General features: G+C 36.8%; 1 protein-coding gene across 3 annotated transcripts in view; it reads right to left on the reverse strand.

Annotated features, from left to right (window-relative positions):
• LOC148648104 (uncharacterized) overlaps positions 1 to 15,657 on the reverse strand; it is a 58,025-nt gene that overhangs the window by 19,974 nt on the left and 22,394 nt on the right. For all 3 annotated transcript variants that reach the window (XM_088608463.1, XM_088608461.1, XM_088608462.1), the window contains 8 exons: positions 14,166 to 14,240; positions 13,243 to 13,416; positions 12,063 to 12,220; positions 10,280 to 10,468; positions 9,152 to 9,695; positions 7,778 to 7,940; positions 2,715 to 2,826; positions 436 to 526 (listed from right to left, as the gene is read on the reverse strand). In XM_088608463.1, coding sequence (XP_088464589.1) covers positions 436 to 526; positions 2,715 to 2,826; positions 7,778 to 7,940; positions 9,152 to 9,695; positions 10,280 to 10,468; positions 12,063 to 12,220; positions 13,243 to 13,416; positions 14,166 to 14,240 — 1,506 coding nt within the window. The remainder of the gene's footprint in view (positions 1 to 435; positions 527 to 2,714; positions 2,827 to 7,777; positions 7,941 to 9,151; positions 9,696 to 10,279; positions 10,469 to 12,062; positions 12,221 to 13,242; positions 13,417 to 14,165; positions 14,241 to 15,657) is intronic.

Raw genomic sequence — 15,657 nt, forward strand, 5'->3', positions numbered from 1 at the left:
CACTTTTGTATGAAATATGAGGAATTCACAAGTAAAAGTAATACTATATAAAAATTCAGTGGCTTCACAAATGGCGTCAGCACCACTGTAAAATTGTAAATCCCTGAAATGGTTATTATTTAAAAACAGAAATTTCCATATTTTAAGTTTTTGCTGCTACATTTTGTGCCCCTCCTTTTTGGAATCTTAAAAAAAAGCTGGTAGTTTGAACTGCACTTTAAGCCAATGACCTGCAGCTCTCTTCCACAGTGCCCATTCAAAATACCACAGGAGATGTGTTCTCACAGTTACTTTAAAAGGGTTGCTGGAAGAGAATCTGAGAGGTGTTCAGTGTTAGATTAAAATTAATTTAATAAGTCAGAGCAAAAAGATTCCACATTGCAAACAATAACTTAATTTTGACATAAGTAGAAAACATCAGATGCCTCTCCTTACCTCCAACATGTACTGATCGACTAGGTGCAACTCTGAGGGTGACCCCTTGTAAGACTTATACATCTCCACATCATCTGGAGTGGGTACATATCTGTTAGGAAATATACAGTACAGTAACAGTGAGATGAAATAATAAAGGATTTGATTTTACCACATGCTTAATGACTGTTAACAGCTGTCATTTTCTCCTTTTTCCAGTCCTCAAGCAGAAATGACAGTACTAGTACTGTGCATTGCTAAGTGGTGTAAGATAAAAATGAATAATATAAATCAGAACAACTAAAATTAGTTTGAAGAGGTTGCTGTGTAGTCAGTCAATTCATAGGAGCGTTTTGCTCCTCTAATTACATACAATTTGAGACATTTTGATTAACACAGATGTAATCACAAAACAGAACAAGGGAAGCCTGGACCTAAGATACATATAGTATATAAATAGCTGCTCCAGTCTTATTTTTCACATAAAATGAAGGATGTGGTGGTAAATTAATTATGAATGTTTTAGTTTACAAAACATCACAGCCTTTGCCCATTAGTCTGACTAATTTTATCCAAAATTAAATCTTAGCATCTGCTTAATTATTGGAAATTTGGTGTTATAACCCTGTGCTACTTCTATAAAAATACACACATCAAGAGAATCACACATTTTTCTCTTTATCTCATGGCACAGTACCCGGGTGTTTAGCTGCTCAGAGAGAAAGCCATATTGTTCAGATAACCAAAAACAGTTTTTATAAACCACATAAAATGCTGATGCTGAGTTGTGTCTAAATTGCACTGCATTTGACCCAGTCTACAAGTGGACCCAAATAATACTGTGTACAGTAGTTTTCAATATAGAGCTCAAACGTCTGAACCGAACCTTTTCATAAGTTTATAACCAGGGGGAATATTCAGTTCTCTAGCTACAGCTACAGCATATTAACATTTTGTTATGAGTGAAAAATTAGTATAAGATACATATTGTATTGTATGAAAAAAAACAGTTTTTTCTTTTTGAATTATGGAATGTCTTTGACCACAGTCTCTTTTCAAGACATCAAGCATTCCACAAAGATTCAACTGAAGAATCATTTTATCATTTCTTAGACCCTGTGCCCAAGAGAGTCACTCAATTCTATGTGCCTCTTAGAGCACTTTATCATAAGACCTTCAGCTGTAGAGCTATGCACCTGTTTTGCTAAAAGGTTCTGGCATTTGTTTCCATCAACATTAGAAAGTTCAGTACTCTCCCTTTTCACCCAAGATCATCTAGCAGTGACTTGCACAGAAAGAATAGAACTGGGCTATTGCATTCCTTGTGGGAAAGTTCAAAGTGTAAACTACTCTCAGAATGACCACAAAAGGAATCATAAATTTTCCTAGTAATGTACTAGAGTAGTTTCTCCTTAATCATACAGTAAGAGAAGAGGTTTTGTTTTCACTCCTCTCATCTGAATTTTAAGCTTTGACTTTAAAAATATGTTCATGGGACTACTATAGATTTGATTATAAATATCAATAACTAAGTATATAAGTGTGTGTTCCACTTAATCTACAGCAACAATGCAGTCTTTTTTTTCCAACGGCATTATAAGAATGTAAGAAATGCTGCAAATGAAAGGAGATCATTCAAGCCCATCTTGCTTATGTGATAGTTCAGTTCCACAGTGAGTTTAAAATTTAATCCATCCTCACCTGCACACAATGGCAATATATGGTTAAAGTAATTGAAGTGCAAATGAAAAAAAAAGTTAAAATATGTGCTTTAGATCATTTATGAAGCACTGGCAGCCTGTCATAAATTAAAGTTGCACACTAATTCATGCATGCAAAATAGATTATAGTTTTCAGGTTTGGAAAACACACCTCACAACTCAACCCACTCTAAAGGAAAGCAGAGCTATGTCAAGCCAGTTAAACAACAGCTAGGAAAGTGCCCGCTGTCTACAACCTACCCAGAAAGGTATTTAGTGTGGGTTATAGAGGGTATTTGAAGACCTTCTTAATCCCTAGTTGGGGTCTCCCTCATGATATGACATGGTCTACTCTATGACAAGAGTAGGACACCCTGCACAAACATACTATACTCTCCTCTCTCATCCAACTTTATGGAATCTTTCTGAAAGTATTTTTGTATAATACAGATTTAACAGCATGACAAAAAAGCAGGAGGTGAAACCTTCATACAGCACAAATAGAGAACAGAAAAGTAAAATGAAGGGTATAGTAAGGATGAGATAAACTGCCCCTTTAAAGAACATTTAAGAGCCATGAGTGGTAGTGAGAGAGCAAACCTCCTGAGAGAAGCAATTTGCTCATCACTGAGGCCTCCATCCTCTTCATTAAGAATGGACAACTTTTCCTTCACTTCATTTGGCCTCACAGGAAAACTTTTGAGGAAAATATCTGTATGAACAAAAGAAAATTCAAGTGGTTCACCACAATATCAAAGGCTACTCTTAACAAAAAGGGAAAAAAAACATTAATTGAGTGTTAAATCCCAAAGTACTCTTTTAACAAAGAAAGACTGAATATAAAATACCATGAAGGATTTTTAACATTAAAATTTGAATAATGCAGTTTCAGAACTCTTAAGAACTTAAGATTAGAAAATTAATACTAAAAGACAAACACTTAAGTATCAGGCTTTCCATTTACTTTAATGTCCTTTGTTATTTTCTTTAAAAAAACACATAATAGAGTGTGATTTTCTTTGATTTATACATATGTAGATACAATATGTTTTGACTGCTGTACTCACACATGTACATGATATCATAGGCCCCCAGTTTCCAGCACTGAGACTCACACATGATTCCTACTTCTGCAGGACTGAGATGATATAATGCTTTCATGCAAGATTATTTTTCAAAGAAGCTTAATAAATGTTGTTTGTGATGATGTCAATGTTTTAATGTACCAAGGGGTAAAACCAAATTTTTTTTACGTGTTTTGGTTGTTAAATCAGATGAAATCAGGCTGTGTGATTTGGTAAATTCCAATAAAGTAATGAGTCCATCAGAGATAAAGACACAGCTTCTAGAATGTCACCAATTACACAATTACTTAATTATTCAGTTACTAATTACCCAGGCATTGCTTTATTACTCTTATTTTTTACATCCGTATCACTTTTTTATTGGCTGCCTCTATTTCATAACTAGGGATGAATGTAAAGTATGCTATGGTATCAGCAGGAAAATAGAAGTACAGTAAAAGCTGATTGCAGTATTATATTTAATTAAGAGATTACTACAAATGATAAACTTTGATTACAATGCTATTCTACAATATGCTCAAAGGTAAACATTTATACCTCTGTGATTTCGGATTTGTTTTCAGCCAACTTGCAGTGATTTTTGGATGCACCACCAAAAGTGATTTTTAATCTCATGGTGATTCCAAAGAAAACATTTTAAATCCCACTCTGTAACAATAGTGCTGGCACAATTGAGTCTATTAAGTTAGACCTCAAAACATATTAATTTAATTTACGTATTAATTTACTTTACTCATTCTTGAGGTAGATCATTTTGGTAGGTAATTACTTATCAGTGCTGTAAAATACATTGGGAGCATTGCCTGAAAAACAGTGTATAAATGTAGTATGCTGAAAAGAGAAGGAAAGAAACACAAAAAATGTGTTTCTTTTCTTCTCTTTTAGGCATGGAATAAACCTTTACCTGTTCCTTTGCAGCCTACGCATGCTGACACAGCTTCCTACTTGAACTAAATATAGTATTATTATAATATTATCCAGTTAGAGGCCTTTTCACCTATCAAAGTGAAATGAATATAAATGGTTAATTCTATTCAATAAACTACTTTTGCATTTGTAAGTGGGGATTTGTCAGAATATCAGTCATTCTTTAATCAATGAACACTTTGCATAAGCTCTTAAGACAAAAAACATTACAAGACAACCCAACACTGAAAAGTGCACCAAGTTCCTACTGCTGTCTGTTGCTGCCATCAACTGGGCATTTTCTCTATTTACAAAAAGAGAATACTTTTTCACTGACAAAAGTATTAATTTTGCTTCAATTAACTTACTGTATCTAGGTATCCAGCAGGGCATGGTATGCTTTGTCCAGTTTGCTATCTATAGTGAGAACAACTAGGAAGGGACTTTTATTTATTCACAATGATTTTTTTGAGAGATGATTAAATGGTAAATTGAATAGTCGTCTGACATTAGTAGTAAGCTAGTTTCTAAAGGCACAATAAAGCTAAATTTACTTAAATTCACTTTGAAATATATGTGGAATTACAGGCCTGTCATGTCACAGAGTGCATGTCCATCTTTTCAAGGTATTTTGCTTTCAGAAGAATTTCAGAAATGTGTTTTCACTGTTGATGTCACAGGGTAAAGAATGTCTTGCAAAAATCAACATTTGGATAATAAGAGAAGCACTTCACAAAACAAATGTTAAAAATGTCTCAGTTTTTTCACCTGTCAATAGTGTTTAAGAACAGCACTTGACACGTTTCACACTTCTCTACACGGACTATTGTAGTTGGGTTCTGCCACCACCTGGGTTTCAGAAGATAAACTCACTTCAGGATCAAATGCACTTTTCCGTAATGCACTTGCAATACAGTAAATATAATATTTGCAATGAATCCTGCAAACACAGACCAGACGGGCTTTCTGCTTAGTTCAGTATTTTAGAAACCCTGTAGTCAGTGATGTTTACTCCTGAGCCTGAAGGGGCACAGTCCTCCAGGTTTTGAGGCTTACCTATACTTTCCAGTGTGTAATTGCACAGCAACAGTGGTAAAATAGACACATTAAGTGAACAGTCAATTCAAATACTGTAAGGTCATTAACACTCCAGTGTAGAATGCAAATTGGAAGATACGGCCACCATACTGTCACGCCCCACACCTTCCCTTACAAACGCCGTTCCATTCCTGTCACGCCCCACACTCTCCCTCGCAAACGCCGTTGCATTCCCAAACCCACTGTTTCACAATCACATTCCTAATTTAACCCATCACATTCCCACATGCACCAGATTCCAAAAATTCTCACTCCCAAACCAATTATCCTACCACATCCCTTTCCTTTCAGTATTTAAGGTTCCCTCTCACCCCAACCCAATGACAGCTCACTAATGAGAAGTCTCTTGTAGTATTCTCCTGTGTGTGTTTCCAAACCCTGTGACTGATCTCCTGTTACTAACTCTTTGACCTTGCCTTTTGACTTTGTCTTTGGATTGTTTTTTGGGTGTCTCTCATTACTGGACCCTTTTTGACCTAGCTTCTGGATCTTGTCTTTTGGATTGTCCCTTTGCTACTCTGTGTTCTGTGGGATTCACGGTCACGCACAAGGATCCTCCTATTCTACCGATTAGATTCCTTGACATATACAGGACCAGCGGTGGATATCAGGGCTGTTGGTTATGTTTTTTTTGACAGTAAAGGAAACTAATTGCAATAGAATGAGAGGACAATCAGTAATTACTCTAATGGACAGTTCTTGCAAATCAGAATGGGCAAAAATACAGATGAACTCTGTAGTTTTTTCAATGACATGAAAAATAAGGAATAAAGTTTGTTACAGTACTGTATATCTATTGTATCCATATGATTTGAATTCCCCTCTCCTTAACCAGGCTGCAATTTAACAGACAGCCCTAAAGAAAATAAATCAGTTGTGTGTCTTTTGTGTTTTCTATCAAGAAGAGTGTTTGCACTGGATTCTCTGGCCACTGCCACCTGTATTAGATTCTTTTTTCATTTTAATTTGAGAGGAAGAACACCATCTGCCCCCTTACAAACCAGACTAAGACAATTTGGAAGCTGGTTATACGTGTATGTCTATTCTACCTCCCTTTTGAAATGCTGCCAAACCATTAAAGGGGGAAACTGATTTGGAATGGTTTTTATCAACATCATCACAGCAAAGGTAACCTCCTGGTGTCAGTTATGGGATGCTAAGATCAAATCTAGAATTTCCACATTCCTAAACAAAGTCTAATGAGTGAATCTGAGGGTGATGTATAACTGTCTAAATAGTATTTGTTTGTTTTATAATGGAACTTAATAAGCCCAAATAGAACTTGCAGAGAAAAGCAGAAATCAGTGTTGCTCAAAACCTGACTTTTGTACAGTATAGTGCTTCATGTTTTTCAGTTTCAGTTGGTTTCTCCCATCTTGTGCAAAGTCCTTTTCGTTTCCTTATGTTACCCATGACTGTGTCTAGACATTTTACTGTAATAAAGACTGCTTCTCAATCATTTATTAATCAATATACACATATATAAATTAAGAAAAATCATTATCTAAAAATCTTTTAGTTTGCATTTAAAACAAAATGCTTTCTAACAGCTGTTTTGTACCAGTTTCAGCAGTTTCTCTTACTATCAAAACCTGTGCTCAGCTCTCATACATTATCTTGTCAGGCATTCCCTTAAGGCTTTATTTCCTTGTAATTCATTGCAGTTCATGTATTGTTGTCTTGATCTAGCTATTCACTGTTACTAAAATTATATGCTTCCTCTTCAGTAGCTGAAGGCTCTGTTTCTTAACAAAGCCTTATGTAACACCTAAAGTAACTATAGTGTTTAATAGAGAACAGTACAAGGCTGTTGATTTGTTTCTAATACTTGATCTTTTACTAATACAGTACTGCTATTTCTTCTTGCCAGAAAAAAAGGTCTGAACATGTGTAGCATCTGTATTTAAGATTTTGAACTTTTTTGTTCTGAAAAATGCAGCTGATTTAAGATTCAGCAATTTAAATAGATATGCAATTTTATAACAGCATGACTCACATCATTTGTGTATTTATTTGACCCTGCATTTAACAAAAGCACATCCAGCTTGTGTAACATACACACACAAACCTCTGGTAAAACACAAGTACAGTTAATGAGTTTGTGCTATTGGAAAGCCAGCTGGTTATTTACAGGGGCAAAGAGAGTGAGGAGAAGTGAAATCATTTTACACTTCTTTTATATTGTGGAGACGCTCTAATACTTTAATGCAGGACACTGAAGTAAAAAGACTCAATGTAGTCCGTAAATATAGTGTATACTTAATGGCTCAATCACTAAACGTAGCCAATTCAGAGCACAAAAAGTCTTTCAAGCACTGGTTTTCGACTATAACTACAACACTGGTTTGTGTGGGCAAAGTAATCTGTGCTTTCCTACATACAATTTAGTAGCAAACACTATGAGATTACTGTGCCATCAACACCAGCTGTTGTAAATTTTGAAGAAAGACATTTATTGTCTTCACTATCTTAGTCGATTACCAATTAATGATTCCCAATCTGGTGCAGTATAAAATGTAAAAATATATACAGTATATATATGCTTTTGTATTTCTTTAGATAGAAAAGACTTACTGAAGTTATGGGCTATCTTCTGGTTTAACATGATCTGAGGGTTGTTGTTCGACTCCAACCCTCCAATGACTCCTACATCCTGAACGGAGAATTGCTCAAACAGCCGCTCTCCGTCAATTTTAATTTTCCCAGAATCACTCCGTGTCCACACAGATTTCCCAATCTGCCAAAAAAACAGTTTACAACCAACCTGTTAATATTGTCATACCAGTAATAATCAACTAGAAATACTACAGTCCACCTTCCTTACTGAGTGGCACTCATTCATTATAGAAATTAATCATGATGGTATGGGAAAAGTCATTTGTAAAAAAGTGACATTACAATAGGAGATTGTATAGTGAGAGAAAAGTATGTAGGTCCTGGCCAAATTTCCCATTGGCCCTTACCAATTATGGCCTCCTAATAATCCCCATCTATGAATTGGCTTCATCACTCTGCTCTCCTCCCCACTGATAGCTGGTGTGTGGTGAGTGTACTGGTGCACTTTAGCTGCGTTGCATCATCAAGGTGGGGCTACACACTGGTGGTGGTGGAGGGGAGTCCCCATTACCTTTAAAGTGCTTTGAGTGGATTGTCCAGAAAAGTACTAGTACTGTATGTGTAAGCATTATTATTTATGTAACTGGAGACTTTCGTAAGACTGCTAGAGGATTTGAAAGATGAGTGACCTTTTTTAAAATCCTAATTTCTTAAGAATTCTGAAAAGTTGTTATCCTTAAGATTTTTTGGGGTTACACAGTAAGCTTAGTCAAAGCTACAAAGCATGAGAAAGCTGTTGCTGACATCAGTGAATACAGTAGGTCCCTGTGTTGAGGTTCTGAGAAGCAAAGAAACACTGTATTAGGCATACAGTATAAAGCCATTTAACCTTTGACCTTAGTAATAGTTCTTAATGGACACAATACAACTCCCATTGCAAGGTGATTTGATCAAGTTGAATTTAACTTATTTTGAAATGTATGAAATTACTGTACAGCAAAAGCCTTGTTTCTCTGTTTACTCCAAGTATTTTACTTCTTTTAGTTGTGTTGTACGATATGCACTATTGCAATGTACAGTGTGTAATACAATAATGCACTCAGAATAGGTCCATTCTCATAATTTAGAATACTTTCTAATACATTCTAATACTTTAAAACATAAGAAGCATTTTTGAAACAGCACTGTGGTATAACAGTCATGGTTCTGCAGCTGTAATATTGTATATTCAAACATGAATGGGACACTGATGTTGAGCCCTTATGTAAGATAGTTTCTATAGTGAAATGTCCAGCTGTATAAATGGAAGTTAATATCCAGGTCATCATTGTATTGTATATGAAAAGCTATTTTGAATTCATTTTGTCAATTTAATTTTATAAAGATGCTCACCCTTTCTTGGGACACCAGGTCCCAGTGAAACGCTTTAGTTCTCTTTGATGTGGGTTTAGCATTCAATCTGTTGTGCAAAGGAGGTGGGGCAGGAACTGGAGGTGGCGGAGGAGGATTCATGGCAAATCCAGGGATAAGCACAGGTGCGTTGGGAGAAGGCGGAGGGGTGAAAGAACCGACCAGTGCAGGGGTAAATTTGCGAACTGCAGGCACAGGAGGAAATAGAGAAGGTGAAGGGGCATGTGGAGTTGAAGCCTGGGCAACATCTGATTCTCCAGAGGCTCTCTTCCCTTCCAGTTGTAAAACAGCGGGCTTCGTTTCTTCTGCTACCTTTTCCTCTTCTTCATTCTTTTTCCTGTCTTGTTCTTCCTCCTTGTTCTCCTGGATCTCTGGCATTCTGATGACCTCATATATACTGTTGTCTTCTGACTGAGATTTGCGTTTCCAATCCAGGCAGAACTTGTCTATGGCCTGCACCCACTCATTCCGATCCATCTTAATGGCCTCTGTGCTGTTCACATCATTACTAGCAGGTACCCGAAACCTAAAAGAAGAAATGGGCTTTAAATGAGCTTTTGAAATGGCATTGAATAAATGAGAAAAATAGATTGTTCCCTTTGTATAGCATTTGTAGACTTGCTTTTTTGTTTGTAGGGAAACAAAAAATAATAAAATGTAAGAAAAAAATGCATTAGCAGGTCATGGCTGTTTAATCAAGAGGCTCCACACTCTGTGCGGGTTTTTTCAGATAAGGCCGTTTTAATGGTAAAAATCCATTTCTGCAAGCCTTTTAAAAGCAGGGCACTTCAGCAATTCAGAATGGCACCTGTTCCCCCAAAGCCAATGGAAAGTAAACTGAGAAGTAAAACTTAAGATAGCTCTGCTCACTTAAGGAATGCATTGTGGAATGCCTCAGGGACTTTGAATACCTATTTCTTTGCCAGTGTTAAAGGTTTGCACCACTGTGGGGATATCTAATCTCACTTTCAACAAGTCCAGAAGTAACTGCTTGGTTATCTGCTGATAAAGCAAGCAAGTAGATGGATATCCCTTGCATGGTACAACACCTGAAGCACAGTAGCATTGCAGAGCCAGAGTAGGAGATAGCAGGGCGATACCATCACTCACAGGTACTCATTTTTCTTGGTGAGCACTGTGAAGGTGTCACAGCCTCTGTGCTTCTCCACGCTGGCATTCCCATCAGAGAAGTGTATGACCACAGGCAAGGACTGGGATGTGGCATTGATGTCATCATTGTCTTGGCCGCTACCGACAGGAGACAAGACAAGCTCTCCCTCTTGAAGTCTAGCCATGCACCTAACAGAAAAGCAGATACAGTATGTTGATAATAAGCTATAGTTTTTCTTTTCAGACAAGGCATTATACTTCTGTACAGTATACCTAATGTGTCAGAAACAGGATTTTGCATAAAACACATGAAGCAGGAGCAAGGCCATGCAACTACCCTGACACTTTATAGCCACTTCAACTGACTTACTGTACAACAACCCTACTGTCCCAGAACCACAATCCACAAGATTGTGTTTTAAGGTTAAGATATTGATTTTGGAAACTGTCCTTGCAAAAATCCCAACTTTGTAACACCACACCTGTAAAATCAATAAAGAAAGCGCTGGCTTTGGTTTCTTCAAAGTGCTCTTTTAGAGCCTGTCGGTATGATTAATAACTTAACACAGACATTTGGCCTCAAAAGGCCTGGTGAAGGGAAGACAGGTCAAAATTAATAAGCACCGCTCTTAACAAAAGAATGGCTAACACACTTCCCTCGTAGAAGCTGAACTTCAATTCATTTAATCATTGCTAGTGAAACACGCGTGACAATCCTAAAAGAAATCCATCATCATTAGATCCATCATGAAAGCCTATATCGAACATCAGGAAAATTGGATTATAGCATAATAGTTCTGTTCATTTTTTTTGTTAAAGTGTGACACCATATCTTTTTCTTTAAATAGTTCTGTGCAGTGCATGTAGAGCCTTCCTTTCAAAGCTGACATTCCATAAGAAAAGAAAAATGTATCCCTATGCAGTAAGTATGGGACCTTATATCAGATTTAATGTAATTTTTTGTCTTTGAATTACTGCGGGGAACATTTCTGAATTACTGCTGTAGGTACATTACAATGACAGAGATAATGTTTCCCTGTCAAGCATGTCATTTCAGTTGTATGGCAAATGCATTATATTAGTCCTCTATTTAAAAGCTAAAACCACTCATGCATTATACAATGCTGATATTATTAGGAACAATCAAACCTTTTTGCAGAAGTTTACATTTGACCTCTGGGGCAAAGGAGGACATTTTACTATCATAGTGTTTTCATTTTCTATGAACAATGGTGCATTATTTAAAATTTACAACCACCAAATTATTTTCCTTTTTCTCTTTTTTAAAATGTTTAAGAGTTAGATGTTATTCCTTGTACAAATCACTGTACGAAAAAGTGTGTGACAAGCATTAATGTCCCTTAGCCAGATTGAGAGTGGCTACATTTTTCTTGAAGAAAAAACGACATTTTTCAAGAAAACAATTGTGAACTTAATTGTGTTCTTGAACCGATTAACTACAGATGTGAATAAGATTTTGGATTTAAGCTTTTCTTAAGACTTTTGTTGATTAAACATGTGGAAGCCATGTACAGAGTCAATGTGTTTGTTGAGCTAAAGGTACAAATGAAACTTTTGAGGAATCACCAATTTCTTATTAATTGTGTTCTTGAACCGATTAACTACAGATGTGAATAAGATTTTGGATTTAAGCTTTTCTTAAGACTTTTGTTGATTAAACACGTGGAAGCCATGTACAGAGTCAATGTGTTTGTTGAGCTAAAGGTACAAATGAAACTTTTGAGGAATCACCAATTTCTTACTGGAACAAGACCTTCCATACCTCACCCATGTGACTGAGGCCAAGCCCCCTCTCTGTAAATCCAGTGGTCCTTCGCGAATGGTATTTGATGTTGCAGGCTGCTCATAGGTATCCGAGTTGGGTGGTATTGGAAAGTCATAAATATTGCTGTATATGATTGTGTTAACTAGCTGCATAATCTTGCAAAGGAGACAGAAAGTAAAACAAAATTAGAAAAACATCCATTTCTGAGAAACCAAAGTTATTTGTACTTAAAGTAAGAGCTAAGTATACAAAACACACAGAAACCTGCAAAACAGTTCAGGTCAGGTCAAGTAATTGATTCTATTACTTTTTTAGTTGATCAGAATGATTACTAGGTATTTTGGATAGATTGGCTTTAAGTTTATTAAGGTTTAATCGGCAGCTGATCTTCCCTCCAGAAAATATTAAAACTAACTTCTTAGCCTTCATATTTGTTTTAAAAACCCATTTTGCTCTTGAATAAGGTTGAGTTCTGAGATGCTGAGATCTCTGTGTCAGTGTAAAAAATGCGCTTGTTTCAAAAATTGCACCATGACCAGTGTCACTAATGATATACATCCATAGTGCACTTAGTGCAGAGCTCCTTAAAGTGAACAGTCCAACAGGTTTTGTAGGTCTCCTTAAAATCATCAACAAATTTAGAAACTGCAGAAAGGTTTAATTGGTTCTATTAAGACGATCGTGCTAATTTAACCTTTGATCTTAACCTTAATTTAACTCCTGAGGTCTTGTACTATTGCCCTTGAGGAACAGACTAGAGAAATATGGCTTCTCCAGTGGTGCGCATGAGATTTGCAGAAGCAAGAGTAGAAGTGAAGTTGTGGTGCATTTACAGTCACACATCTGCTGATGTGTCTCAAAGGTGACACAGCTTGGCATGTAAACATATTAAAATGAATCACTCAAAATTAAGTAAAAAAACCCACAACTTTCAAAAGAGCAGTCAAATACAGTCTCAGACAGGGTATCAGGGATCTATGAAATATTTTACATTTTTTTCCCGACAGGTTATGGAACATTTTTAACAAACATCTAAAACCTGCAGGACTGGTGTTGCAGGAATATGCAATAAGATCACTGTCTTAAAGCAACAGTGCCCTTAGGGGTGAAGGACTAAGGCGAAGGTTTCCTGTCTCAACTGCTTTGTCCTACACTGACAGGGTGTTTGTCTTCTCACATTCTGTTTGTCTTCCAGCGATGATGCTTCCAGCTCATAGTCATGCCTTCCCTGAAATGAGATGGAGAACTTGGCCCCCACCCCATCGTCACACGACTTCACAGTTGAAAAGGGCAGCTGCCTCTTGACAATTCCTTTCTCAATACTACAGATGACTTTTGCCTTAAAATCGATCTGAAAGAAAAACAGGGAACAAAAATAGTTTCCTTGCTTCAATTTCAATGTAACATTTCAATTGCACAGATTCCATCACCACCTACAATACTTTTGGTCTAACTAGGCACATGTCATTTGGAATCTCCATGTGGTTTCTGACCTTGAGCAACATTCAGCTAGAATTTCACAGCCCCATTCACGGTGTTGATGTTTTGCAATTTTGAATCTTAATAGATCTTACTGAACACTGATTCATTGTAAAGGACTGGCATCCTATGTGTGGCATAGATGTGCCCTGTGCCCTTTGTATAGAAACAGACAACATAGTGGAACAGATTGCAACCTTTACCACATCACAACCTTTACTGCTTTCTTGCAATGGATAGATGAAGCAGCAGGTCCTTTTGAATGCAGTATACAGTACGTTAAAGATTACAAAACTCATAAAAATCTATAGGAAACAGGAAAGTACATGCTGTAGTATAAACATTCCTCTTGCATTCTACTGATACAAACATTATAACAGGCAGTAATTAAATATTATATATCTCATTAAATTGAGTGTAATTTAATTATTAACTATCTGAACAATGCCACAGATCTACAGTATGTCGCGTATTCAATTTTACAAACATTTGTCTTTATTTTAATTAAAACCGAAACAATTTTCTTGAGAAGCAATTCTCATGGTTCTCAGGGGGATGGATGGATTTCAGATGGAAATACATTCTTCTGTTTCCCTGCATCTGTCAGTTATTTTCGCTTACCTGCAAAATGCGTTTCTGCCATCGATATCTGTTGTACTTGTAGACACTGAAATTGTATTGTGTAATGTCTTCCTCCTACAAAGGAAGGAAAACATGTTATCTGACTCTTTTTGCAATGCCAAATCCATCCTATGTATTACTACTGGCCAAATATTCAGAAAATAATATCAACAGTATATGAAAAATTATAACATTATAGCATCTACTGTACAGTATGATAGATAGCTTCCTCTTCTGATGTGATGCTCGCTGTTAAGGAAAGCTAGCTGCTTGTAATTTCACTTGTAATGCTCACTATTGTGTTTCCTTGTCATCCATTAATTAATTAGTATTCAGTTTTTTCATCAATTAAATGATACTCAGTAAGTCACTGTGGGCAAGAACCTAAGGACACCATGGTCAACTCAAACCAAGCCAGCTCTGGAGACACTAGCCAGAATTATGTACTGCCATTTGGACAGACAAGGACAGGGGGTAAGTAACACAGACTGAAACTAGCCATCTTGTGTTAAAGAGCAAGTATCTTTACTATTGGGGTTGCTTGTTAGCATCAGGTTTATTTTTGCTCTTTCTGCAGCCTACAATCCAATATTATGATCTATATCTTATTCAGTTTGTTTTGATACAGGTCTTTCAGATGGGTGTGCTCTGCAGACAAACAAAACTCCACTGAATACTAAGCAGAAGAGGAAGTTTTCAAAAGAGGAACTTAAAATGAGCACGTAAGGAATCATTGTTTTATTACCATTGTTGCGACCTTTGAAAGAGGTCTTCAGGGTGTTTCAATACAGTATCCTGCAGCTTATCTGGTCTGTGTTTTCTTATTTATGTCTTGATATTATGATAAGCAAAGCATTTTGATAACAATCCTAATTCACACAAATCTGTAAATGTCTCATCACTGTTGCAAAGCATCAGTGGAACTCCAGACTGGTAGTGCAATGCCAGTAGTGCAATACTCCCCCTCAGAGAGCAGGACCTGCAGATGAAGTCTGTGGCCAGGAGGCAGAAAGGCACCATGGCACAGGTCCATATACCTTCTGGATCAAAATGAACCCAAAGCTGCAGGCAGATCCTCTATCTCTGTATAACAGCCACTCTCTGTGCCCACCACAGAGACATATTTCTGCAAAGTCGTTATGCTACAGCTGTAAACCACCTTTGGCTGCCTCGACTACGCTTCACGTTCCAAAAAATTCAGGTGCTTCAGTTATTGGATAGGCAAAATGTAAATTACAAACCTCTATGCCAATTGGGGGAAAAGAAACTTGGAAACTCATTTTTGTTGTCCTTTTATATGCTTACAAAATGTCTGGCTCTTGCAACCACATTGTTGTTTCAGGAATTATGAAGCTGCTGCCGGGAGTTGAAATCATGACATCTTCTCCCTATTGGCTTGTACGAGTACTTTTAAGTGCCATAAGCGCCAGTGCATTTTCTTTTATTTTCTTTTACAAGAGCTGAAGAATTGTTTCTCACAAGCCCTCTTCCT

This window comes from Lepisosteus platostomus, chromosome 15 (genome assembly GCF_059453375.1).
Source record: "Lepisosteus platostomus isolate fLepPlt1 chromosome 15, fLepPlt1.hap1, whole genome shotgun sequence".
NCBI classification, from domain to species: domain Eukaryota; kingdom Metazoa; phylum Chordata; class Actinopteri; order Semionotiformes; family Lepisosteidae; genus Lepisosteus; species Lepisosteus platostomus.